Below are 25,799 nucleotides of genomic sequence, written 5' to 3' on the forward strand. Positions count from 1 at the left end.
CGTGGGGCAAACAAGCATCATTAAACAAACTCCAGGCTTTCTTTCATGAAGTCTACGAATCCTCAAGCTTCAAGATTGGTCAAATTTCAAAGTCAATTGATCCTCACATACCAACAGTTTTACAACGGTTGCACAAGTACAAAGTTCACTCTCTGGAGACAAATAACATTACATGTCAGGTGTCCCACATTCCACTCCAGCCCATTTCAAGTTTTCTGCTCCTTTTCAAAATGAGTCTTCTATTGTTCAAATCGATTCGCATCAGCCGCCCCGTTCCAAATCACGGTGGTCGACTCCAAAGTGTATTTCCGCAACACTCCAAATCAGGCCCAAGCTCCAAAATCAAAGCCTTTTGATACCAGCACACCATGGTCGCCTAAAAAGTAGAAAAAGTCCCCCTGGTTCAACCAAGGGAGAATGCCAAACGAAGCCCTCAAAGAGAGAAATCGTTCTTCAACGAGAACGGGAGAGGTTGTTGGCTGAAAAATAACCGGGGTCCCTCGTCAATGTCTGAATCATGACGGTCGAGTCCCAAAGTACTCCATAACTGGCGTTCGACGCTGGGTATCAACAGATGCGGTATATGTAGTCGAGAAAAGAAAATTCGAGCAAAACTGGAGAAGCGCTATGGTCGTCACTGTCATACTCATACATCAAGCGTAGAGAGCGCGAGTTCAGTCAGTCGGAGACCAACGCGCGTGGTAGCTGTGGTGAGATGGAAAGATGCTGGCCATCAAGAGTGAAGAGTTTCCCGTTTTCTAAGTTTTCCAAGTGTTTTTGTCGGGGTATCCCTTTTCTCAGTGGCAAGGAAAGTTTTTAATGAGCGACTTCGGTCAGTGCTGAGATCAAGAAAATTGTAATGAATGTGGTTGTCGAGTACGGTCGACGGCGATTGTTCGGTGGGGAAACTCTTCATCTCAAGTCTGGCACAATATCAGTCACATCTCTTCACAGTACCATGGCGTTGCTGCCCCTCCTCTCTGAGCTTGCTCTGCGATCCGCAGAGTGTCGAGGGCTAATCTCGAGCAACTTCGCACTTCCGGCGCTGAAGTTGCGGACATGGCCCTTGCCCAAGTTCACGCTCTTCGCACGCTGAACATCAGCAAGCTCTGAGGCGGGCGACACCGGTGATATCGGCGAGGCCTCGCTGTCTTCGTTCTCACTCTCGACTTCAAGCAGGCCGATATGGCTGTTCATCGTGGCTCTGTGAACGACACGAGCTTGAGAAGCAACGGCACCCCACTTCATGTCCGAGTCCTGACCAAGGTCTTCCTCGTCGCTGCTGGGACGGGGCTCCTCTGTTGGGTGGCCCATCTCCTTATAGCTAGCGCTTCGGCGGGGAGCGAGCTTTGTCAGGTACTCGTCTTCGGTGATCGCAAGATCCTCTTCGGTGCTGTTGTTGGGTGTGGCGGAGTTTGAGTTGCCAGGCTCGATGCGGTTCGCGCGACGAAGGCTATTTCGCATCGCCACCCGTCGAGCATCCTTGGCTCCGGAAAGCCAAGATGCCTCGGAGTCGATAGACGCCAATGAGATCGACATTTGGGCTTCAGGAGAGGGGGAGGCATATGCTCTCTCCCTGGCCGATGGGGTTCGGCCCAGGGCGTCAATGGAGCGGGGGCCTGTCGCTGATGTATCATAGCGCACACCAAGGGTTTGTAGCGACTCCTCCTCATTAACCCGCTCTGGGAGCGGAGGCACGGGAGGTTCGGGTGAGGCGGGTGGTGAGATCGGCAGCTCCGGAAGGTCTTCTCGGAAGCGGGATCGTGTTCGTTTTGGCACACTCGCGCTGGGCTTGCGTGCCAGATAATTGCCAGTGTAGGTATTATCGTTATGCTCGAGTCTAGCAAGGGCCTTTGCCTGTGATTGTGCTTTAGCCCGCACAGCGGCAGCAATAGCTTGCATCTCTTCTCGAGAAGTGTTGGAAAAGGATGAGGGGCCCGAGTTGCGACGGCGCTTACTTCCCCATCTGAAGAGGGCTCGAATGGAAAATCGGGCTGTCTTAGAGCTTGAGTTGGAATCATTGGAACCTCTTCGGGTTGGCTCCTCAGCAATAGTATCAGGAGGAGGAGAAACCATCTTATCCCGTTCGGAGCGCAAGGTTGACTTTGAACGCGACTTGACGGATCTCAAGATGCCGGCCAATCTGGTACTGTAAAGGGAAGACGGGTGGTCCTCGGACGGCCGCGTTATCGTAGAGCCCTCCTTTGGTGTGTCCACCTCCATTGGGGCAGGCGCCTCCTCAATTGGAGCAGGAACCTCCTCAATTGGCATTGTATCTGTGCGGTGAAACACATCGAGTGGCTTCTTGGGGGTATCTTCCACAATGTCGGCGTCGGCATCCGGCATAGGCTCGGACTCCTTCGAATCTCTTTGCTTGGAAGATGTGACCACTGCCGAAGCAGGCTCAATCCCCAAGCCAGCCAACTCACGCCCCACTACTCCCCTTTCAAGATTCTCTGGGGGAGGTGTGCCTGTCTTTCTGGATTCCAGTTCTTCAGACTTCTGCTCTTCGGCTTTCTTGGCCAGTCGGCGCTCCATTCGTGCTCGTTCTTTCAGTTTCCTCTTTTCTCGTCGTCGGTTGTCTCTCTCCATCAGCTCTCTCAGGTCGCTGGCGTCAAGGTCATCAGCGAGAGAGTCAACCCGTTTGTGGGCTTTCATGGTCGCCTCAGTGATTGGTTCCCTGTCCGCAAGTTTCCGTCTATGTGTGGGCGGGAGGACGGAAACTGGCGGAGGGGTGGGAGTCGATCGAGACGGGCCATGAGCATAGCGAAGGGTCGGTCTGGGTGCCAGTGCGTCCAGCGCTGACACGGTGTAGGAGCCAAATTCGGAATCCGAAGATAGACTGGAGTGGATTGAGCCAGGGGCGGGCAGAGAGACATCGGAGTTGCGAGGCTCTCCGTGCCTCCCAAAGCTAGTAGTCTTGGCTTTCTTGCTATCCTTTTTCATAGGGCGGCCCGAGGTCCATGGTTCTGCAGCAGGGCGCACCGGGCTAAAGTTGCTCATAGCCTTGATTTCGGCCTCTCTACTTCGATCCTCCTTTCTCTTCTTGGTATCTTTTCTTCTTGTAGCGTGAAAGTTTTTGTGGTTGTGGTGTAGCGTGGGAGTCCGATCCCACGCGCCGGCGGCACTCTCATCCCAAGTATCGGTCTGGGCTCTCCGCCCTGCGCGATCTCGTTCGATACGGAGGGAGTCTTGTTCGCCTGGTTCGAAGCTGTATGTGCGAGAGGGACGGAGCGGTCGAGGGGGTTCGATACGTCGCTTCTTGGAAACGAGCTTGGCTCCCTCGGTAGGCGAAGTGGGCGGACCGCCCTCTGCGTCGGAGTGAGTAGCACCGCTTCGGGGGCGCTTGCGGCCGCTCCGTCGTCGGAATGGCCAAAGGGCCATGGCTCCGGATGATGCGTCACCAGTTGAAGGAACTAGTAGTAAGCTGGCGGTATGGTCGCCGAGGTGTGTTTGGAATCGTCGAGTTTACACAAAGCGTGCGAAAGCATCGTGGAGTCGTCGAGGCGGTCGAGGCGGTCGAACCAAACTGGTCATGGAGTAGGGAGGCGGGAGAGTTGGCTCGTGTCAAACGACTCTCTGTCGGGACGTGCGGGAGGCAGGCTGCATGGACGACGACCGGGACGAGGGGCACAACCGCTCCGACAGACAGCTCAGCCGAGGATAGCAGTCGAGGGGCCGTGTCGGCAGGCGCACGATGGTTCCAGGATCTGGAGAAAGCGAGTGGTTGTGAGGGAGCGGTTGGATGTAAGTATGTAAGTGGTTTAGGTGCGGGATGGGAAGCGTGAGATGTAAGTACGCGGACGTGGGACGTGGGCGTGTGGTGCGTGGCGGGACGTGTGTGGTAAATGTAGAAAGTGCACCTCAGGTCGGTATGCACAAGGGCAGGAGCGCGGGCGTGCGGGCGGGCTCAGGGGGGTGGGTTGAGACAGATTTTTTCCCAGGGAAGGAACCAAGGGAATGCGCCAGACCCCCCCAAAGAGGCCAAAGCAAAACCGACCGGCCAGCAGACACACAGGTGGGACGCTCGCTAGGGGGCCTGCGCTGTGCTGGCTGGCGAGCGTGGGCTGCTGGAAACGTCAGGCTTCAGGGCTTCGGCGCAGGCACAGGCACAGACCCCAGCGCGGGTCAGGTTCAGGTGCAGTGGATGCTTGCTGCTCGAGAGACTTGGCAGGCCGGGTGGGTTTCCCTGGGTCTCGTTTTTTGGAGCCGGGGGAGACAACAAGAGCTTGCCCCAGAATTTCCCGGAATCCCAGAATCGCCGTTTGGTGGCGGCTTTCGTGGTGGATGGTGGTGGTGGCAAGGGTCTCGTCCCTTGGGCTTTTAGTGGCCTGCCTGCTGGGGGGCGGGGACGTCCGGCGCAGAGGTACCGGCGCAAGTAGCGGTACGGTGCCACCCGGCGGCGGTAGGGGGGCTTTGTGGCCGTGCTAGTACCGGTACTTCCCTGAACTAGGGGTTTTTTTTTCTTGAAGCCCAGTTGGTTACGGGGACAGGGGGGCCGGCAAGCTGCGATTGGGCTTCCAGGCTGAGCTCCATTAATGGCTGCCCGCTGGACATCGGGTCCCTGGAAGAAGCCGCTGCTGCGCTGACAGTGGACAATTGAACTGGGCGATCGGTTACTGGAGCGGGCTGGGCGGGCGCGAGTGGGCCTCGTCAATGGATGGGTATTCCGATCAATAAAGTGCCAGGGACAGTGGAGGAGTGCAGATACCGAGTCATCTGTTTCTCATCGCTCTTCTCCGAAAGGGACAGAGTTGTTCTAGGTTGCCTCTTGTCTCTGATCCCGGCAGTCCGAAGCGTAATGACCAAACGAGCAAAGGGAGGGAGTGCGAGATAAAGAGGTGAGACCGGGGTATGTGAGTTGAGGGTATCAATTGGAGATGATGGCAATCCATTCCATTCGATTGTAGAAGCTGTAAGCAAGCAGCACAACCAGCCAAGACTGGGCCAGCACTACTTGATAGACACAGCGCTACCTCCGCACAGCACTACACAGCACCACATACCAGCGCCCTGTGGTAACGCCCAGCCTCACACCCTCGCGTGCCTAGCGCAACAGCTTCCAGCGTTGTGAACTTTTGGTAGCTTTTAGCGGGGTGGGACCAGGCAAAGCCACCCAGCCCTGGCCCAGCAGAGCGCGCGCCACGACGAAGGATAGCCCATCAGAAACCACCAAACTCCGGGTGGCTCACGCGCTGTACGAATACTGGGTAGCTTGATCGGATAGACGGGGCCAAAGGGAACCTACGGGTCGAATGGCTGGAGCAGAGATATCGTCGATCAAGCGCAGAGCTGGAGTCCACTCATCTGCCAGATCCATACAGGGATGAGAGCGTTCGTTCCCGCCGGCTTGCGTGGTACAGAGTAATTACGACGGGCCATGTAATTTAGAGCATCGGAAGTTTGCAGGTTTGGTTGGTCTGCGACATCTATTCACGAGAGTGCCATGGACTGCTGCTCATCTCCCTGTCTCCAGTCATTCCACTCTTCCTTTCATCTCTCTTGTCCTGCGCACTGTCGGCTGTGGGACAGGTTGGCCCGGTTGGACAGGGTCACAAGGGGAAGCAAACAGTCTGCACTCCCTGCCTGCGCATCTCCCGCCGCTGCTTCGATGTTGACGTCTGTTGTTCGGACTATCGATTCCCAGACCCCGTCCATCATCGGCACCCGCCTCCCCCATGATTCGTTTTAGCTCGCTCATTCCGTCGCAGTAATCCACTGGCTAAGTTACGTAGGCCAGTATTCCCTCCGGACTAGTGATCACCCGAGCCAGCGTCCGAAGCGGGAGACCAGGTTTTTGGCATTCTATTTTCGATACTGGCTCGATGCCAGCCCTTGACCACTTTGCATGGGCCACACCAGCCCACCACACGGCCACGCGCCTCCTCCTCCCGGCCTTTCGTCTCCCGTTTCCTTCTTACGCCAGAACAGCCACACTCCGTCCTGTCCGGGCGACTGCTATTGTACGAAGTACTCGTACCCCGTGCTGCAGCTGACCGCCAAGGCCCTGGGACAACTGTCAGGAACGAGGGAGCTGTCCTGATTAAGCATAAACCCGTTCCCAACGCGGCATCGTTGAGTTTGCTCCTCCTCGTATTGACGAGAGCTTGCGAAGCCTTCTGGTTCTCGGTCGTTCGAGTCGTGAACCAGAGCTGACGTCGTCAAGTACCGGGGCGAACTGTGCCACTTTCGTACGCCTTCGTTCGTATGTACTTGGACCCCTTGACCCCTCCGGATCTCACCTCCCGGGTGTTGCCGTTGGCGATCATCGCCGCAGCTATAGGCCCATTACCGCTATACCGTTCATCCCGTCCTGCTGTTTGGATCTCCAAAAGCGCTCAGACTTGCAGCTCCGCGCGCGCCAGATTGGCTGGTTGCTCAGCGGTCAGCGTAGGGACGGCACCGGTCTGCTGATGAATGACGGTCTACGATGAAACAACGAGTCGTCTGCTGTGCCGGGCCACCAACTTTCACGAAACTGCCACCATCTCCCACCATCTCCATCGGCAGGAGGGCCACGGGGTCATGGATTCTCGATCCCCCGCCTCTCATCAATGATGCATGCCTCACCGATTACTCGCCACCTTCTCAGCCACACGCTGAATCGTGTCTCCCGCATGATGGATGATGCCTTCGATGGTTTTGCCTGGCCTGAACCGCCGAACTACGCGACGCTCCGTCTCCCCACGGCATCGCAGCGTGCTCCCACTTCGCGAGGAGCTAGCCGTACTCTGCGCGGAAACCCACGATTGCGCATCTGACACATGTCTGCCCACTTGCTTTTTTTGGCTCGTCTTGGTCTTGACACTAGTTGTCTCGCCCGGTCCCCTCGAAACCGCGCTGACGAAAGATGATGGACAAACTGCTCGCCCAGCTTTGGCGGGGGCTTCGTAAATATGATCTGAATCAGGGTGGTTTTGATCCGGTTCTTTGATCCAGCCCTCCGACCAGCCTCGTGCGCCAATCCGCGCCCTGCATCCCCCACATTGGACCTTCAGTTTGTCTGACCTGGAATTCTAGCCATCCCGTTTGGTTGGCCGTGGTTATCGCCCAGTGAATGCCCCTCGGCTCCCCGTCCCGTAAGCCTCAAGGCAGGCAACCAGAGTGATCGCGCTATCTTAGCCAAGACCTTGCCGGCAGTGACTGCGCAAAGGCAATCACAAAGTGCAAAAGGAACAGCGAGCAGAACAGTGGAGTTGACAACCCGATGCTCCCCTGAGTGGCCGAGTAGCCGTACCTGTGAGCCGTCAATTTGTCCTGCATCCCAGGTACTGGTACTTTGTACCTCGCATGAAATCACATCGCATCTTGCGCCCGTCCCCTGCTTGTCTCTTCGTATCGCTCTCTCCGGTCCAGGTCAGCCCAGTAGACGTCGGGACCCGCTCGCATTCTTTTTTCTGGGCCTCTTTTACCAACTCTCGACTTTGTTCGTATTCATCCACCCGCGCGCCAGAAAAAGCTGCTACCCGGCGCTCTACCGGTATCTCGTTTGTCCGTATGGCGTATGGCGACGGCGCAATGGCTTTTTTTCCCGCAAGTGCCGCCGAGGGAGCAAGAGTCGGTGTCGTGGCCTGCAATCTCGCCATATCTCTGGTTGGACATTCACGACACCGCAGGTACCATCGCAGACCACCTGGCGACTAAGCCAGCCGGGGTATGTCATCCACCACAGGGCGGTAAGGCTCTGTGGGAGGGGACCAGGCCAGCGAGCAGCAAGCCAGCAAAGCCAGGTCTAACGTGACACCAGGGTAAGCGGGATGAGGGCTCGTTCCCGACTCCAGTGCATGCTCTGTTTCTTGCTCCAGTAGGTATTGTACGAAGTGGCCCTGACGAACCCTGGAGATTCGTGTCGTCATACGCATGGGCCTCAATAGCCTGGTGCCAAATTCGTCTTGTCTCACTGTCGATCCCAACCAGACGTCATCACAGGCAAGGGCTGGTCCAGACGATCTGCCACCAACAGGTCCAGGCAAGCAGGCAAGCTCAGCAAGCCCGCAAGTCCTCTCCCTATGCAGGGGCAACCTTTCCTGCGTCTTTCTACGCTCTGTAATGGGTGGTGAGCAAGTCGAAAAGTGGGACAGGAAGCGCCATGGGCAAGTGGCACAATCGAGCTGTCATGCATGGCCCACGGCCGGACATGGCACGTCGACTCGTCGCAGTCAGCGGTCTTCGGACCGCCGCGGTTTCGCTCAAATCTCCCGTGCTCAATGCCTCAAACCCGGGCCGCGGAAGGGATGGAGCGTGGGCGCAGATCGGGGATTGGACGAATGTTGACTTCATTCGACCGGCGGATGGCAAAGTGAGTTTGCTTCTGCGTCGAGCCACTGGGCCCTGAATCGCGGCTGGTGTCTTGGTCACGGCACGGGATGCTCCTCTGGAAGATCTTCCAACGCCAACCGCCATTTCTCCAGGGTCTCCCAATCAGCGATCGAGCCAATGACATCTTGACGACGATGGCTGAGGATACTCGCCTCGAAACGCGCCTCGAAATGCACCAAGCAGGTTTGAACTTCCGACCGATCCTTCATGGCCAGCTCAGTTCATCCCCCGCCTTGGCAGAGAGAGCAGCGGTCGAGAAGCGGCCTTGGATTGGGGCGGAGTATGCATCGGTTCCGAGCATGTTTGTAAGGTACTATTGATAGAATATCACTCAATGCCCCGTGGCTTCGTCCTAGCGATGGGCATACACACATAGTAAACTACGGCAAAATCCTTCGACCGGCCTAGCCAAGGACGCCTACAGTGTCCATGCATGTCACATCATGCAGGAGGTAGCGCGTGGATCCGTCCATTTCTCCTGAAGCCGGCATTTCCTTGCGACTCGAAGTTGCGTTGCGTCGGACCTGACTCCTGGCTCTTCTGTCAAACCCGGGTATGACCGCCAACGGTTTCCCTGCTTGCACCGGCTGTTACCATCCTGCCGTAGAGCGATTCAATCTGCCCGTCCCCAGGTTGCTAAGCCAATCGGCCAGGGTTCTGTCAACGTCCAATTTGTCCCGTTTCCTCCCCTAACGCGTGCCACAGGACTCCTGGCGGGGGGTTTCAAAAGCAAAAGCCGGGCTACTTGTTTCATCATGGCCTAGTTTTTTAGGGCTTCCACCGGGCCAATCGATCATAGTGTTTCATCACCCACGGCAATTAGGGTCTGACCTATGGTATCGCAAATGCTGGGGACGTGGGATGGTTTTGCTTTTGTTGCAGATTTCATGACCCCCCAAAATCAGGGTTCAGGCCGCTGGAATCTTTGCCGATGGGGACGGAGTCGTCCGCCCCGAAGGAATGATTTCCACCAGGCTAGATCGGGCGGCCGCCACGTGGATGGAAGTTCCCTCCGCTCATTAACGGGGGAGCGTATTACAGGCCGAATTGGAGTTGTTGACAGAAAGACGGCTGCCCTTTCGGCGGTAATATTCGTGGGCCTGAAGATGGACTTGAGATGAGTTGCACCACTTGTCTGCATATTGTGCTGTGCCCCAAAGTAGAAATCACGAGGAAGCGCAATCCATGCCGGGGCGCTGCGCAGAAGGCAGACCTGACCCTGCATCTGCGAGAGAGGGATTCCCACGCGAGATGACCAACATTTGTGTGGGCCAGTAGAACTCGAGAGCTCCAGAGTGGGTGCAAGTGGTGATACAGCAAGATTAAGTCCAATCAAGCATCTCCCGGATCAGCATCTATAACGAAATGAGCAAATATCTTCATTATGGATGCGTGAGGGATGAGCGGCTGCTTGTGAGCGGACCAGTCGGACTATCCGACTATCTGATGGACGATCACCGATGTCTCTGGTCGTCACACGGATGGCACAGATGATGTCTCTGAGTTTGGAGTAGCGACTATAGGACCTGGGAGTACAACATCTGCCATACTAGCAGACACGGCTAATATTAGGTTTAGTGCCAGTGTTAGAGAGTAAGATCCCGTATTCCTGGGGTTCACTTGGTGACCATCAGAGCTGCCTGCAAGTCCGTGTCCCAAACAACAGTCCTGATCCCTGGACAGCTGTATTGTACACGTGTGTTGGTGTCCACGGCAGCCCGTTGCAGATCCTCCACACCCATAGACTTCATTTTGATGCGAACACACTATGCAGAATGAACAGTCGTACGGTATGCTGTGTTGGCACATGAAAGCGAAGTGTTGGCTCTGCATCGTGACATGTGGAATTGTTGTGCTAGAAGGGGTCTAGAACGAACGGCACTCTCAGCGCATGGCAATTGGCCAAACACCACGCTTCATGATGCTCAGCATGAAGTAGGCATACTTGAAAAGAGTACTGGAAGCCAATTCGTCTCACATTTGCTCCTCAAGGCGAACCTCGAGTTTGTCTGGTCGAGGAAGTGGTTGGACGGTCACGTGATCGTGATGTGTCGATCGCGGGCGAGTTTCCACGGCAACACCACTTTGGTGTTTACAACCCACCATTCCGAAGCAGTTCGCGACGCACCGACGAGCACGCGCGCACCACGAAAGAATCCGATTTCTTCAACCACAGCAAGAGAAACACCGCCACGATGTCGTACAATCCGCGAATGAGCATCATCCCTGCCACGCAGCAGTCTCGCTCGCGCAAGAAAGAGGAGGAGGCGGATGCGTTTATGCGCCTCCCTGACCGCGAGATTGTCGGCTGCATTACAGACATCGGCATCAACTTCACCGTCGCGGACCTCCAAAAACCCAACCCCGTCTACGTCCAGCAGATTTTCGAGTGGTTCGCCGAACTTCTCCTCAATGCGACGCGTGACTCGGTTGAGCCCGCGATGTGCGCTGCTGCCGAGGACATCTGTGGCGAATTCTCGGATGTCATCCCCGCCGACACACGCAACTTGATGGGCTTTTACGTATCGCTACGGAAGTTGCTATTTGAATGCGGTATTACCGACTTCAGCTTCAACGACCTGTATAAGCCGACATACGAGCGACTTGTCCGGATCTTCAGCTACCTGATTAACTTCGTCCGGTTCCGCGAGTCGCAGACTAGTGTAATCGACGAGCACTACAACAAGTCCGAGTCTACCAAGACACGCATTGAGACGCTTTATACCGAGAACCAGGATAACGAGGGCCGCCTGGAAGACATGCGCCGTAACCGAAAGACAATGGAGGCGCAGGTCCGCGAGAAAACGATACGCAATGAAGACCTGAAGAGGCGACTGTTGGAGCTGCGTCGCAACCAGGAAAAGGTCGCCACACGTCTCGAGGAGGCAAAGCAAAGGAAGGGCGAACTCACTGGGCTTCTCGAGCAGAAGACGCAAGAGAAGCTTACTCTGAAGCAGGAGAGCACCAAGCTGCGTCCATATGTGATCCAGAGCCCCTCGGCTCTTCAGGACAACTTGACGGAATTGCGCGAGATCCTGAGCAATGACAAATCACATATCGATGCTTTGGACCGCCGGGCACGAGCCCTCCAGACGTCGACGGATTCCTTCGCAGTCGTATCCACAGATGTCGCCTCTTGCATCAAGATCCTCGATGAGATTTCCGCAGAGCTGTCCAAAGAGGAGGAGGAGATGGCCCGCAATACCAAGCAGCGTGACGCCCTCTCAGAGCGTGGTAACAACGCGCGCGAGGTGGAACGAGCCGAGACAATGCTGAAACGGCAACTCAGCAAGTGGACGGAGCGGACAGAGAAACTCCGAGAGCAAAGCAACCTCAAGGCCCAGGAAGCCAAGCAGAAAATGCACGAGCTCCGAGCAGTGCACAAGGGACTCACTGACGAGCACACGGAGAAGGGAAAGGAGATGGAAATCCGCCGAGTGAGGATTGAGCAAACTGAGAAGAAGGTTAGTCTATCCGACGTGCCACATACCACGTTACAAAGACATACTAACACGTCATAGATGGTCGATCTCAAGGAGAACATTGAGAACGAGGTCCACACAGCACATGACGAGTACCTGAAGATGGAGGCCCACATCAAGTTGTACATCAAGGAAATGGAGCAGGCCGTCGCCTAGACGTGACGTCTTTTCCGTTTTTATGAGGATGGCCTCTGCTTTTTGCTTGTTGATGTTTTGGATGGGGCGGGAAGCAATTGGAACTGAGATACCACATGGGTCCGGCGTTGAGGGTAGCAGTCATGAGGCTTGTGGAATCTTTTGGTTTTGAGGGGTTTCTGCATACAATGATAATAATAACGATGCTATGATCTTCCACTTTGAGTCTCCAAGTGTTTCGAGTAACTAAGTGCCCTGAAACGTTTGTAGTTAGATGCCTTCCTTGCGGCGGAGCACGGTATCGTTCCTGTTACGAGTTAAAGAACATGCCGGTTATCTGCTTTCCCACTCCCGAGATTCAAACTCGAACCAGCGGCTCAAAACTTGCCGAATGCTAACACTCCGTCCACTCCATGATCCATCGTCCTTCCTTGCGGTGCCGTTCAGAAGCGGAATCACCTCCCTGCCAAGATGATCCAGTTCATCATGTCCGCCCGCGCTCCTCGGCTCAACAATAACCGGCCGGAACTTGTTGCGTGCGGCGCAGTCGGCTAAAACCGCGGCTGAGTTTCCAATCCCTTGCGCAGACCACTCGCTGGCATCGCGATGAAGAGCCAGTAGCCCATAGACCAGTAACAGTGGCGGTTTCCTGTCTGCGACGTGATTTGGGGGTGCCGGAATGGGAGAGTCCGCTGGGGAGAAGACGGATAGGTAGGAGCGGAGGTGCGTGACGGTTGGCGTGAAGGCGATTCGTATGTGTCGGGACACAGCGATTTGGTATAGAGGGGCCTTTAAGAACGGATGTGGTGGAATGTCTTCCTTGACGTTTTCTTGAGGCTCCTGATCCTTTAGGGAGAGGTGGTGAATAACATCCTCAACAACGGCATCGAGGAATTCCTGCTTAGAACAACCGACAACAAGGGTTGCAGGATACCGATGGTAAGAGATGATGTATGAGAGGAGCTCAGAGGGCGTTGCTGGTGAGAGGACGACGGGTTGAGATGTCATCGCTCCTGATCCGAGCCCGTCTAGGGTAGGTTGCGAGTGAATGAATGACAGTGGATTTGGCAGTCGGCACACGAGCTCACAGGGAGACACTGAACCCCCAGGTTTCTCTTGCAAGGTACCGACGAGTCTTGTGGCTACTTATGCTGAGTGCGCCCACGTCCCATCCCCCATATTTCCGTTGACGGCGAGTTGTTCAGAGATAGAAGGGAGTAGTTTGAAGCCACGCCGTTGGAAGCATGAAGACTCCCCCACCAATTGTCACGCCCCTCCACTGCCATCCCACCACTAATCACCACTGCGCTGGCCCCATCGCACAACGTCATTCCAACCACCCGCCAAACCAACGCCCTCCCATCTCCACGGTTCCACCGCGCATCAAGCCTCTCTCCAGCTTCGAGCCCCCTGAAGCTGCAGCTGCGCTCGCCCAACCGCCGCCATGGAGTCGATAGCGAAGATCTCGAGTCTCATGGAGACTGGTACGTCGCCTTTGCTGCCCGCGTGGCCGTCTCCCCGCCAAACACTGACCGATGTCGCTAGCCAGAGAGCTCACCCTCGATGCCGCCCAGGCAACTCGCGGCGCGCGGACGAGCTCCCGGCCGCTGGACCGCAACCAGATGCGGAAGCTGCTGGATAGCAGGAACGAGCGCGATGTGCTCGAGGGCCTGCGGCGCGTCATGGCTGTGCGTGGGCTGTCGCTGTTCGAGATGGACTTCCCTGCTAATGATGAGTCCTGCAGATGATGTACCGAAACCACAAGACCCTGCCGCTCTTCTCCAACGTCGTCAAGAATGTCGCCTCCCCGAACCTCGAGATCAAGAAGCTCGTCTACATCTACCTCATCCACCACGCCGAGCAGGAGCCCGACCTCGCCCTTCTCTCCATCAACACCATCCAGAAGTCCCTGTCCGACACGAACCCCCAAGTCCGAGCCCTGGCCCTTAAGACCATGTCCGGCATCCGAGTGCCCGTCATCAGCCAGATCGTATCCCTGGCCATCAAGAAAGGCGTCGCCGACATGAGTCCCTACGTGCGCAAAGCCGCTGCTCTTGCGATCCCAAAGTGCCACCGACTGGACCCGACTCAGGCGCCGCAGCTGATCGAGTACTTAACAACGCTTCTGGGCGATAAGCAGTACTATGTGACTGGCGCAGCAGTGTCGGCTATGCTGGAAATCTGCCCCGACAGGATAGATCTTATCCACAAGCACTACCGGACTTTGGTCAAGCAGGTTGTGGATATGGATGAATGGAGCCAGTTGGCCACGCTGCGGATGATGACATATTATGCACGAAAATGCTTCCCCCGAAGACCTCAGAGCTCCGAGGAGGTTGCCGAGAAGCCGCAAGATACCCGTGTGGATGATTTTTACGGTGATTCTCGAAATGTTGGTAGGGGGTCTGGAACGACCTCGCTGGATCCTGACCTAGCACTGCTCCTGAATGGCATCAAACCTCTCCTCCAGAGCCGAAATGCTGGCGTGGTTGTTGCTGTTACTAGGTGCTATGCTGACATTGGAACGAGCGAGTATGTCAAGCTCGCTATCGGCCCACTGATCGCTCTTCTTCGAGGAGCACAGGATATTCAGCAGACTGCTCTGTTCAACATTGTGTCGGTTTGCCTTATTCGACCGGCCGACTTTGTCAAGTACGCCAGCCACTTCCTCGTCCGAGCCACCGATCCTGAGCCTGTATGGGAACTCAAGCTGGAGGTTTTGACCATCATCTTCCCGCACAGCCCTATTCACATCAAGAGCCTCATCTTGAAGGAGCTGGAACATTTCTCGCAAGGGACTAACAAGGCATTGGTGCGTGAGGCAGTTCGTGCTATCGGCCGCTGTGCGCAGTCCGACGCTACGACAGCTCCTCGCTGCTTGAAGCTCTTGCTGGGCCAGATTACCAGTTTGGACGGGAATCTTGCTGCAGAGTCGCTGACGGTGATTCGTCACTTGATACAACAGGATGCGCAAGGACACACTGGGACGGTGGTGCGGTTAGCGAAGAACCTCGACTCAGCAACAGATCCTCACGCTCGGGCAACCATCATCTGGCTTGTGGGCGAGTTTTCAGGTCTCAATGGAGAAGACAATATCGCACCGGATGTCCTGCGCATCCTCGTCAAAGACTTTCCCAACGAGTCATCAGTCGCAAAGCAACAGATATTGCTCCTTGCTGCCAAAGTTTACCTCCACCATCTCAACCGCAAGAGCGAGGCGGAGAAAGAGAGGGACGCAGACGAGGACCCACCGATCGAGACAGATACGCACCCCATTGTACGACTATGGGAATATGTTCTCCTGCTCGTGAGGTATGATACTTCGTTTGACCTGCGCGATCGAGCAAGGATGTATCGGTCCCTCCTTACTGTGCCTCAGCTAGCAACGTTGATGCTCCTCGCCGAAAAGCCTGCACCACAGGCACCTAGTCCATCCGAGTCACGGAAGGGTTTTATCCTGGGATCTGCAACTCTGGTGCTCGCGGGCGGTGGGGGCATCCATGGCCTGCAGGGATACGAGCCGCTGCCCGACTGGGTAGAGGAAGGTAAACAACCGAACCCTCGACTCCGTGAACCAGAAGGAGGCCAATCCTCTCGATATGACGTCGAGAAGACTTCTCTGCCAGCCAGCGAGAGGTTGGACGAGGCGGCAAAGTCTATTGTCCCGACTAAGACGAATGGGACTGGTGAGGCTGTTGGGGCCAAGACCTTGGACGACTGGCTAGCTGAGGAGGAGGAAGAGAGCGAAGAGACGGAGGAAGAAACAGAGGAAGAAAGTACAGATGAGGCAGAAGAAGAAGAGGAGGAGGAAGATGATGATGAAGAAGAGGAAGAAACAGACAGCGATGACGATGGAGAGGCGGATAGACTGGTCAAGTCATGATGCGGGAAGGGGTATAATTGCACGGGTGGACTTCATAACAATGCATAGGGGATATAGACATAGAAGTTCATCAAATAAGTCCTACCGGAGGTGAGTTTATATGATCAACCATGGCCTAGCATGGCCGTATGTACATGCTCCTATACCCTATCCCGATTTCCAAATTCTCGCATTGTACAAATAGCATTTCCTAAGTCTCATGCACTTTCAACCTTGACACCTTCATTAGATGACTCTCCCGACTTCTCAGTCTCCACCACAACAGCGCTGCCTCGTCCCGTACTCATCTGCGGGAATAGTAGGCCTGGATGGAAGACAGTCAACAACACAGATGTGACCAGGACTAGGCTGCCGTCAAGGACGAGGAAGCTGGGCTCGTCTTGCATGATGTGGTTGCCCCAGCCGCCAGCCATCTCGGCGATACTATGATATAAAAGTCAGTCAAAGATACAGGGTGAAATAGAGCAAGGGGGGACTAACCGGTAGATGCACCGGGTGAGGATACAGAAGTACGCGCCGCTTACGGCGAAGACGAACTGGCGGAACTTGCTATCCCTCCAGACACTCAACGCCGCAGGGTCAACGTCCGAACCGCGCATGTACTGCCTCACCCTCACATAGTAGTCGGCGCCCATGACGCCAAACAGAAGCAACACGACGACCTGCAGCGCCACGCCGGCGATGATGGTGCGGTTCCCGTTGGCGGCCGCCGACTGGTCCTCTCTGCTCGCGGCCGCCGCGACGCCGCCTCCGATGGCCTGGACGATGAGGCACGACAGGTCGGCGGGGAGGAAGAGCCGCGGGTACCAGCGCGGCGCGAGGCGTGATAGCTCTGGGTTGAGGGCGAGGGCGACGTGTTTGAGCGTCAGGTAGATGGCGGCGCAGATGAAGGTGGGCGCGATGATGATGCAGCAGATTTGGATCTGGAAGGCGTTCTTGTTCCAGACGTTGTCGTGCATTAGGGCACGGCCGATGTAGCCTTGGGGAAGAGAATGGTTAGTTTCAGACTGGACTTATTGCTCAACGAAACCAAAGGCAATACTATGATGATGGAAACAAGGGGAAACAGGGACACAGGGACTCCTTACCGAGACACTCAAGCAGCACACCCACCGAGATAGCGGCGCAATACGTCCATGTTCGTTTCCAGATCCCCAAGCCCAAACAGCCGAAAAGACACAGCCCAAACGCAATGGCGAAGAAGATGCTGGAGCCCAGGTTCGGGACGTATCCGAGGACGGTGGCTCCCACAGGGCAGTCGGGCGAGACGTCGGTGCAGTCGTCGAAACTCGCCGGCGCGCGGGTGCTGTAGAAGTGTGACATTGTGATGAGGTTTACACGGGGCTGGTGAAGACCAGAGGGATACGTTTGTCGTCTCTTATCCCTTTTGTGTGGTGAGTTGGTGGTCCTTTTGAACAGCCGAGTCGCAACTTTGATGGCGTTGATTTCGGCCAAAGACCAACTTCCAAGGCACTGCTGATGACGGCGAATGCCACGGCGAAATAGCAAGATGAAAGAAACAAAGCAACGAGAGAAGAACGAAACAGCATCGGATGCTACCTCGCGAGACCTAAACCCCCGCGCCGTCAGCACAGGCGCCCGCCCTGGTGAGCGGACTTCGGGGGTTTTTCGTCACGGGTTGGAAGATCTCGGATAGAATGAAGCCCGGGCCCGCCGATCCGGCTCGCCGCCAAGGGTATTGTCTCACGGCTATCTTGGTTGCCGTTTAAATGGAGTGGATCTGATGTGTTTTTCGTTTGCAGGCCTATCTAATTATCTGTCTTTCTGCTCTCAACCCATAAGTATCCCGTGGCGACATGATACAAAAGATGAGAGAGACTTGACCTGACGCAGCAACACTACGGGCCCAACATGTTTCGATATTGTTTTATTCATCACGTCGCCGACTTGGATGGAGTTCGGGCATCATGTTAAGATCCCAAGGCCGGACACCACCTCGCTTATTCCCACCTGCGCGTTTACACGCTAACTACTCCGTACTCCGTACACGATCGACTGACCGGAACAATCGTCAGCCGCCTTCGTCTTGGCGGATGGGGAGGCGGCCGAACCCTGGTCAGGGACCTTTTTGGCGTCTCGGCGCCACCCCCGGCCGACAGAACTACTACGTAGTAGCTCGCGTGGGAGCAGGGATTCGGGGACTTTTAGATGCGACGCGATGCGAAGTGCAGCGTCGTTAGCAGGACGTCGTCAAGCCGTTGGACGTAAGGGGCGTGTTAATCCCGTTGGTGTTTCTGTTTCATGCTCCGCGCGCCAATACGAAATAATCCCAGTAGTCGTACACCGTGTCTTCCCACCGGCCGATAAACATAGGCAAATATTTGACCTCCCATTCAGCCCCGATACGCGACGTCCACCGCGCCTTGAAGTACTCCCAGTATGCCGGATACCACCCTGCCTGGTGCCAGTCGATGACCGACACAACCCGTGGGTTCGGCCCATGCGAAACAATGATATTGGAAGGATGAAGATCCCCATGTGTGAACATGACAGGAACATGGTCCGGCAGAAATGAACGATACGGATGGGGTGTTTTCCTACCCCAATGCTCCTCGGAACCGATTGTCGAGGTGAACCAATCGTGGAATGCTGTTACACTCTGAAATAGACCCGCCGTTGGGGAGCTGCTGCTGGTAAGATGGTGTCCAAAAGAGGTTGGTTATTAACGTGGCCTGCATCACTACATTGGCAATAAGAAGTCGACCAGAGCCTGAGAAACTTACTGATGACAGTGTCTGAGGCGTCATGTCTTGTCAGGCCCCACCATTCCCGAACCATACCTCCGAGTTCCACACCGAGGTTCGGTCCTCTTCAACCAATGTGTCCCAGCTCTGCTCCAGCGTAACGCCCTGAACAAGTTCCATGTATATAAACACTTGGCCGTCGTGGCGACACCACCCGTACACTTCAGGCACAGGTATTTTATGAAACAAGCGCTCGCGGACTATTTTGAGACATTTGGCTTCTGCGACAGAGATCTTCGCTCCGTGCTTGACTAGCAGGCCGAGAGATGGAATGGTCACGGGCGGCGGGCTGTCGGATCTCTCTGCACGAACGGGGTCCGTTTCATGGGCGATTCAGTTTATCTCGGCTATTGAAGGATGTCTGTGTTGGGAGTTGTTTGAAGAAGCTGGATTGGTAGAACACTGTCATTTCACTAGAATCAGAAGAGTACATCGTGGCGCAAGCGGTGTTTGGTGTTATTGAGACATGAGGGCAAGGTGAAAAGACGGCATTGGACTTGGCGCGGGGTAGACGGCCTGTAAGCTGACATATATATCAGGATATATCGCCTAAAACAGCTAATGTATGTCCAAAGGTGTGCCTCATTCACAGAATTCGCTTACCCAAAGAAATGGTCGAGACAAGTGTGAGACTTCGACTAGCGCCTGGATGCTTAATTCTTTGGCGCCTGCTCGATGATTGCACGAGCCTCGTTTTCCATCACCCCTTCTTCGACCAACCTTTCTACCAAGTCTTTAAGCAGGTTTGACAACTCTTAATCGGGACTCGACGCCCAGGGTTCTAATTTTTAGAGCTATTTTGAGTTACCCGCTGGCCACAGATGACAAAAACAACTACTTTCATCGCTCGATGAGGTCACAAGACTTGGTCCTGGGGCAAGAAGCTTAATGCAACTTCTTCAATCTTGTCACAGGGTTGGCGTTCTGATGAGAGCGGCCCACTGATAAAGGTGTCTTGAACCTGAGCGAGGTGAACGAGTCGGTGTTGTCGACTGGTTTGTTCAATATTGTAGTTACAGTCAAATTCCACCTCGAATCCAACTCTGCCATCACTCGTTGCATGAACTCTTTTCCCCATCGCAGCATCTCTCCGACTTGGAATTCAAAGCGCCCAGTGAGCAGGAAACAGGCAAGAGGTGTACACAAGGATATAGACTGAGCAACTCAAGATATTACAGGGTAGCCGGTGCTATAAGCCTCGCAAGATAATTAACTAGATAGTTGCGTGTGTTATGTATTTTAGAGGTGCAGAGGAGAGAATGGTGATTCGAGGGCTTATGCGATGTCGACGGATTTGTTGGTGATTTTAACTGGCCTGGTGCGATCGTAAATGCGTATATATCTGCACGTTCAACATGGGAGCCTGGATGCTCCTCCAGGCTCCAGCGCTGACCGCCATGGCTCAGCTAAAATACGGTGGTCTTCTGCCAGCCTTCAAAGCAGACAGCACTTCCATAGGTTTCGTTTGAAGCTGGAACATATTGCGCTGGTCTAATGCCATCTCTTGTGGACGCTTCTACGTTCTGTCGTTGCTGCAAGGGATTATGACAAATGCCCCCTCATGGGAAAGGAATGAAGACTGCATTCGCACTAAGTTGACGGCTGGTAACTGACAACCTAAATACACGCATAAACTTCAAGTATTTAGAACTGGGATCCACAGAGTCGTTTGGAAGGGAACCCAGAAGTTGACCGTGTCATCGGGAAGGATCCGGTCACCACGAACTGTGAGACGAGGACGAGGCCACTCGATCCTGTCCGATGACCGTCCTACCATCTGTATCTAATTAGATCGCAATTTGCTCGACAATCTAGTCGTGCGCGATCTACGTTAGAGGCCAAATCCTGGCAGATAGTAGGTGCAGGATCCCATTTCTAGATTCCCTCGGCGACGCTACCGATCGAGGCTGGCCGAAGCTCTGATCGCCGAAGTAGTGGGAACGTGTATAGTAAGCGTCCCACCACAAAGCGGTCACGAATCGGTTAAGAGCAAGATTTAAGCGGACTGGGATATCTTGTCGAAATCCGTACAAAGTCCCGTTAGCTATTTGGGGGGATGAACTGTTCGTGAGTCGGGCAAAACGCAGCGTCTCATTCAACACAGTCTCTTGTGGGTAAAATGAATGTGCAGTTCATTGAGAGCATGTACCGTGAATGGTTCACACTCGAGATGTATGTAAGTGGGCTCGATGGGAAATGTTGTGTTCCCCTACAGAACTATTGCCGGTCGGAATACCGATAAGTGAGGAGAATGTAACCTGAGAGGTGTTGGCTACCGCACGCGTCTTTGAGAATGAGACAACTATTGAGGCCGGACCTACACATATGATTTTCCAAGCGAGAATTAACCTGACCGAAGAGTTTATTGTCTGTCAACTCATGGGACATTGTTGTAGTAATGAAGGGCTACTAGGTGGAGGACAAACTTTTGGAACAGCGACGAAGAAAACAGCGAAAACAAAACTAACACTTCCACACCACCTAAGATATGTCAATAGGGGTTTTATTTTATTTCTCAAGTCTATATCCCTTGATTAAAGCTACTATTCCTTTCCGCCAAGATATCGATACACGACCGAAAAGTCCCGGCCCTGGCACTGCTCCTCCTTCTCCGCCTTTTCATACACGGCATAGGCCGGCTTGGCCAGCTCCATATGGGCGCCGGCCTCCTCGGCGGCCATGATGGCCAGCCGCAGGTCCTTCTTCATCAGGGCGATGCCGAAGCCGCCGCTGTAGTCGCGGTTCGCGGGCGCCGTCTCGACGACGCCGGCCACGGGGTTGTTGACCTCGCTCGGCCAGCACTTGCCCGTGCTCACGTTGATGACGCCCGCGAGCTTCTTGGGGTCCAGCCCCCAGCGGATGCCCAGGTTCATGGCCTCGGCCGTGGCGATGTTGTTGAGCGCCAGCAGGTAGTTGTTGGCCAGCTTGGCCGACAGCCCGGCGCCCTGCTCGCCGCAGTGCAGCACCTTCTTGCCCATGCGCAGCAGGACGGGCTCGAGCCGCGCGACGAGCGAGGGCGCCGCGCCGAGCATAAAGGTCAGCGTGCCGGCCGTGGCGCCCACGACGCCGCCGGACATGGGCGCGTCGACGAAGGTGCCCTGGCCAGCGGCGGACACGGAGGCGGCGACCTGGCGGGAGGTGGACGGGTCGATGGTGGAGCAGTCGATGAAGATGCGGTCCTTTTTGGGGAGCGCGTCGGTGAGGATGGATTCGTACACGCCTTGGACGTGCTGGGGTTCTGGGAGGACGGTGATGACGGTGTCCTGGCTGGTGTTAGTGACTGTTTTATACACACAGATGGCCGCTCGGCTGATGGCAAGAAGGAATCAAGACAGCTCTCGGTCTGGGCAACGAAGAGCCTCGAACGACCGAAAGGTTATAGAGGCCGACTTACAGCATCCTTGGAAGCATCAAAAGCACTCGCAGCCAACTCAACCGCCGCACCACCCTTGGCCGCCTTCATCTCCGTCTCCAGCCCCTTCACGGCCTCGCCATTGATGTCGAAAATGGAGACCTTGTCCTCGGGGCCCAGCTTTGACTGCAAGTTCTTGGCCATTTGGTATCCCTGGCACCAGCCGTGTTAGCAGCGGACAATGGCTTGCGAGAAGGATGCCTTCGTAGGCAAGAGAAAACACACCATCTGTCCCAGACCGACAAATGCGTAGTTGTCTAGGCGCCTCGCCGTGCTGGCGAAGCCGCGGCGGAGAACTAAGCTCCTGAGTCGCGTAGGAGCTCTCATGATTACAATTGGAAGAGCACAAGTAGCAGGAGCAGGAGCAGTAGCTGGTGACGTACAATGTCGCTCAAGCGTCAACTATATGCAGCCTCCATACGACCATCACCCAACATCATACCGCAAGAAATACCCAAGGGAGAGAGCTGCACATTGAGACAGGTGGGGGAATGGTTACCCGGGTGAGCCGGCCATTGCCGCTCATAGCCAGAGCTGCCGAGGGGGATGCAGCAGTTGGAGAGCATGACGCCTCACGCCCGCTCGGCGCTGGGAGAGATTGGCGTCGTGCGGGGGAGATCTCGTTCCGGCCGCGGGGGCGGGGGAGAAAATTAGGCGGGTATTGGACGGCTGTTTTAGGGGTTACGGCGCTAAGATTCAGGGCATGGGGTCGCTAGAGAATCCCGCGTTCTAGGGATGAATCTAGGGCGTGCCTTCGGGTAACGTACAGTCTCAGTGGCTCGGCAGTCCGGCTATTCATTCAACTGCCACGGATGTAATATCCCCAGTCCCAAACCTACGGCTATCAATCAATTGAGTTGAAATCTTTCTTTGGTTTTGGTTTTTTATTATTCTTGATTTTCTTTAATGCTTTGTAGCTCTGGTAGGTGATCATTACAATGCTCCGTTCGCCTCTCCGCCTCCCCGTGCCTTGGGCTCGTCACCACCGCCGTGTGTCCCCCCAAGCAAATATTCTCTCTCAATCTTTTACAAAACAGTCAGAAGAAGCCCGAACTCGCCAGCCGTCTTGGGCTTACGGTTTCGGGCAAAAGGGGTATGTGCAAGGGCCAAAAGGGTAATAAAGTAGTAAAAAAAAAGTGATGTTCTGGGCATGATGGGGAGGTAAGGGTTCCTGTTTGTGCGAGACGCGGCTCTTCCGCAACCTCGTCGCCAAAGAGGGGGGGGGGGGGGAATGTTCCAGGTAAAAGACAATAACTGGGGAAATAAAACCAAGAAAAAACAAAGACCGCGCCAGATCCAACCGCCTTCCCGCCTCAGCCTGTCTTGGGAGAACCCTGATGTCTCCTAAAATTCCCGTCTTCCTCGGCAGTGATATGTCGTTTTCTTAGATGAAGTTCATGAGCCAGGGAACGATGGCGCTGTGGATGAGTGTTAGTTCCAAGACGTTCGCGACAGTATGACATGAGATCGACTTACCCAACTGCAACAGTGGCTCCCAATCCGAATAGTGCTCGGTTCTTGACCTTGTCTTTCCGTAGCTCGGCGTCAGTCTTGACCTTCTTGGCTCTAGGCTGTTCCTCGTCTTCCTTGGGCGCCTCCTCTGCTGCATTCTGGGCGCTCGCTGCAGTTCCTGCATTCTCGGCAGCAGCCTTAGCCTTCTTGTTGCCAACAGAAATGTCGGCAGCCTTTCGCTTGCTCTTCTTGGCCGAGGTGGGAGCTGACACAAGCTTGGGCGCATCGTCCTCACCCTCCGCCTTCTCCTCTTCCTCTGCCTTCTTGCTCTCCTCTTCCTTTTGCTTCTGGACGTCTCCCTGGGCTGCGGCAATCATCTGAGCAATCTCCTCGGCGCTCGGGGGCTCGCCAGCGGTAGGAAGGGGAACCTCGACCTCGGTGACGGTGCATTTGGTCTCGACGCCTTCCGAGTTCTTGTGGACCTTCTCTTCGATGCGGACCTTGAGCTGGAGGTCCTCCTCTCTGGACTCCAGGACAATCGCGGGATCGAACTCGGTTGACTTCATGACGATATCTCCGAGCTTGTTCTCCTGGGCCTCGCCGTTGATACCCTCCGACTTCTCAGCAATCACCTCGACCGCCTCGACCTTGGCACGGGTGCTTCGCTTTCGGGGCGACGCGGCCGCTCGCTTCGTGCTGGTGCTCTTGGTAGGGCTCACTGATCGGCGAGATCGTCTCGGGATAGCTGAAGGCGTGGGAGGGGCCAGCTGAGGCTGAGGCTTGGTCGCATCAAACTTGGGAGGCGCGGTGATGCTCTTGGGAGGCGAATCAGGAGTGTTGGTTACGGGAATCTTGGCAGAATCGAGCAGGGCGCGGATCCAGGGCGCGATTTGGTACTCCTCGGCAAGGGCGAGAGCCTGGTTCGGGGGAATCCAGATGTTTCCGGCCGTCTCCTCGGGACTGGTAGTCGCAAGGGACTTGATGTACTTGCGCTCGGTCTCCTCGTCGGCGGCCTCGGCGTAGGGGAACGTGGCCTTGAACATGCCGGTCGCGGACACGTAACCGTCGAAGCTGCGGCGCATCAGGAAGTAGCTGTTGGGGCTGGACTTGAAGATGCCGGAGACGATGCCCTTGGGCAGAGGCGCGCGGAGGTGGGCGTAATCGAAGACGCCGAGAGTCGTCTGCTCGACTTCGCCCGCGCCGACCATCTTAGGCGTCAGCTTGGTCTGTCCTAGGCGCCGGCGCGCAACCAAATCGTTGTCTGCAAAACTATGGTGAGCCTTCGAAACCGCATCATCGAGGAAGTGGAGGTTCGTACAATCCGGAATTTCCCCGATCATGAGGGGGTTGTGCTTGGCAGGCAAGCTGCGTTCCGTCTTGGGGCCCATCGTGTCCAATTGTGATTACTGGGCGCAGCGCGACCAGTCTCGTTATCTCTGAGCGGAAAATCGACGCGGAAGCCGGTTGACGATGCGAAAGCGGCGATGGGTATCGGCGCGCAAACGAAAGAGATGTGTAGATCGGATCTGCAAGGGACCGAAGGCGGCGCGTCAGCAGTTTGCACGTCGGAGAGCGTGTCGGCGGTCGGAGATGGACGGGCGCACGAGGAGACGCAGCGACGAAAGGGCTCGCAAATCACGTACCGTGTCCACGCAGGGCTCAATTCGTCCGAGGGAGGCGGCGCCTATAAGGGGGCGTTGCGAGGAGAAAAAGGGCCGGCGGGGATCGTGCTCCAGGCCAGGTCGCGAATAGAGTAAGGGAGGGAAGGGGAGGGAAAATACGGGCAAGGTGAGGGCAAAAAAAGGATCGCGATGGGCTCGAGGGCGAAAGAGCTGAGACGGCGACCGGGACGGGGACGGGCAAGTCGAGTCGCGCAAATTAGGTGCTGGGATAGCGTCGAGGATTTTAGCGGGCGGCCCTGTTGGGCGGGTTCGGTGGCCCCCCGGGCGACGAGACTGGTCTAGGTTGGCTAGCGCACCGTGCAGCAGCGCAGCAGCGTGTGTGGGAGGCTTTCTGCGAGATATATTGCTACCTGCGCTGCACGCGCCATTTTACGCTGCGCCCAGGTACCCGCCTATGGCTTGGCGGAATTACCCCTTTGAACCACGCTCCAGGCTGGTCCCAACTTTTCGAGCACCTGACTTTGATTACGCCGGGGAGCGACGACTCCAAGCGGGCGGTACGTACCTCCTTTCCCGTGCAGGGCCAGTTTGCGTGCCGGTATTGTATTGGTTTGGCGCGTCGCATCCCATCGAATCAACCGCAGGGTCCATCACTTGGTCAATCACTTGAGTTTTTCCAGCTCGGCCGCTTCTCTTTGTCCTTCCCATCTGGTCCGGTTCCTTTTTTTA

General features: G+C 55.6%; 8 protein-coding genes across 8 annotated transcripts; 2 read left to right on the forward strand and 6 right to left on the reverse strand.

Annotated features, from left to right (window-relative positions):
* Positions 1-948: 948 nt before the first annotated feature.
* On the reverse strand, positions 949-3,384 carry BGZ61DRAFT_490133 (uncharacterized protein; the record flags this gene model as incomplete). Its single annotated transcript, XM_046250297.1, has 1 exon — positions 949-3,384. One exon carries the CDS (start codon positions 3,382-3,384, stop codon positions 949-951), a length of 2,436 nt encoding a protein of 811 aa, XP_046111283.1.
* Positions 3,385-10,424: 7,040 nt separating this feature from the next.
* On the forward strand, positions 10,425-12,140 carry BGZ61DRAFT_442100 (Nuf2 family-domain-containing protein). The gene is made up of 2 exons (XM_046244680.1): positions 10,425-11,783; positions 11,841-12,140. Exons 1-2 carry the CDS (start codon positions 10,515-10,517, stop codon positions 11,955-11,957), a joined length of 1,386 nt encoding a protein of 461 aa, XP_046111284.1. The 5' UTR covers positions 10,425-10,514; the 3' UTR covers positions 11,958-12,140.
* BGZ61DRAFT_442101 (uncharacterized protein) lies at positions 12,141-13,171 on the reverse strand. The gene has a single exon (XM_046244681.1). It carries the CDS (start codon positions 12,942-12,944, stop codon positions 12,270-12,272), a length of 675 nt encoding a protein of 224 aa, XP_046111285.1. The 5' UTR covers positions 12,945-13,171; the 3' UTR covers positions 12,141-12,269.
* A 209-nt stretch (positions 13,172-13,380) lies between these two features.
* Positions 13,381-15,819, forward strand: BGZ61DRAFT_472813 (adaptin N terminal region-domain-containing protein; the record flags this gene model as incomplete). The annotated part of the gene is made up of 3 exons (XM_046248380.1): positions 13,381-13,420; positions 13,482-13,624; positions 13,681-15,819. 3 exons carry the CDS (start codon positions 13,381-13,383, stop codon positions 15,817-15,819), a joined length of 2,322 nt encoding a protein of 773 aa, XP_046111286.1.
* A 197-nt stretch (positions 15,820-16,016) lies between these two features.
* Positions 16,017-17,142, reverse strand: BGZ61DRAFT_472814 (RTA1 like protein-domain-containing protein; the record flags this gene model as incomplete). The annotated part of the gene is made up of 3 exons (XM_046248381.1): positions 16,017-16,242; positions 16,300-16,798; positions 16,908-17,142. 3 exons carry the CDS (start codon positions 17,140-17,142, stop codon positions 16,017-16,019), a joined length of 960 nt encoding a protein of 319 aa, XP_046111287.1.
* A 937-nt stretch (positions 17,143-18,079) lies between these two features.
* BGZ61DRAFT_502963 (uncharacterized protein) lies at positions 18,080-18,704 on the reverse strand (the record flags this gene model as incomplete). The annotated part of the gene is made up of 2 exons (XM_046251751.1): positions 18,080-18,470; positions 18,616-18,704. 2 exons carry the CDS (start codon positions 18,702-18,704, stop codon positions 18,080-18,082), a joined length of 480 nt encoding a protein of 159 aa, XP_046111288.1.
* Positions 18,705-21,054: 2,350 nt separating this feature from the next.
* On the reverse strand, positions 21,055-22,578 carry BGZ61DRAFT_502965 (NAD binding domain of 6-phosphogluconate dehydrogenase-domain-containing protein). Its single transcript, XM_046251752.1, has 3 exons — positions 22,222-22,578; positions 21,979-22,149; positions 21,055-21,847 (listed from the first exon to the last, which is right to left on the reverse strand). The coding sequence occupies exons 1-3, from the start codon at positions 22,321-22,323 to the stop codon at positions 21,128-21,130; spliced, it is 993 nt and encodes a 330-aa protein (XP_046111289.1). The 5' UTR covers positions 22,324-22,578; the 3' UTR covers positions 21,055-21,127.
* An 802-nt stretch (positions 22,579-23,380) lies between these two features.
* Positions 23,381-24,836, reverse strand: BGZ61DRAFT_490140 (uncharacterized protein; the record flags this gene model as incomplete). The annotated part of the gene is made up of 3 exons (XM_046250298.1): positions 23,381-23,414; positions 23,473-24,709; positions 24,767-24,836. 3 exons carry the CDS (start codon positions 24,834-24,836, stop codon positions 23,381-23,383), a joined length of 1,341 nt encoding a protein of 446 aa, XP_046111290.1.
* Between the last annotated feature and the right edge of the window lie 963 nt (positions 24,837-25,799).

This window comes from Ilyonectria robusta (assembly GCF_021365365.1).
Source record: "Ilyonectria robusta strain PMI_751 chromosome Unknown BGZ61scaffold_2, whole genome shotgun sequence".
Lineage (NCBI taxonomy): Eukaryota > Fungi > Ascomycota > Sordariomycetes > Hypocreales > Nectriaceae > Ilyonectria > Ilyonectria robusta.

What these genes read in the sequence shown, in the direction of transcription:
- BGZ61DRAFT_502965 (XM_046251752.1), bottom strand. Translation starts at nt 22,323, where the DNA reads ATGAGAGCTCCTACGCGACTCAGGAGCTTAGTTCTCCGCCGCGGCTTC. An exon ending in TTGTCGGTCTGGGACAGATG is followed by an intron (nt 22,150 to 22,221) that starts GTGTGTTTTCTC and finishes GGCTGGTGCCAG; the next exon opens with GGATACCAAATGGCCAAGAA. An exon ending in TTGATGCTTCCAAGGATGCT is followed by an intron (nt 21,848 to 21,978) that starts GTAAGTCGGCCT and finishes AACACCAGCCAG; the next exon opens with GACACCGTCATCACCGTCCT.
- BGZ61DRAFT_442101 (XM_046244681.1), bottom strand. Translation starts at nt 12,944, where the DNA reads ATGACATCTCAACCCGTCGTCCTCTCACCAGCAACGCCCTCTGAGCTC.
- BGZ61DRAFT_442100 (XM_046244680.1), top strand. Translation starts at nt 10,515, where the DNA reads ATGTCGTACAATCCGCGAATGAGCATCATCCCTGCCACGCAGCAGTCT. An exon ending in TTGAGCAAACTGAGAAGAAG is followed by an intron (nt 11,784 to 11,840) that starts GTTAGTCTATCC and finishes AACACGTCATAG; the next exon opens with ATGGTCGATCTCAAGGAGAA.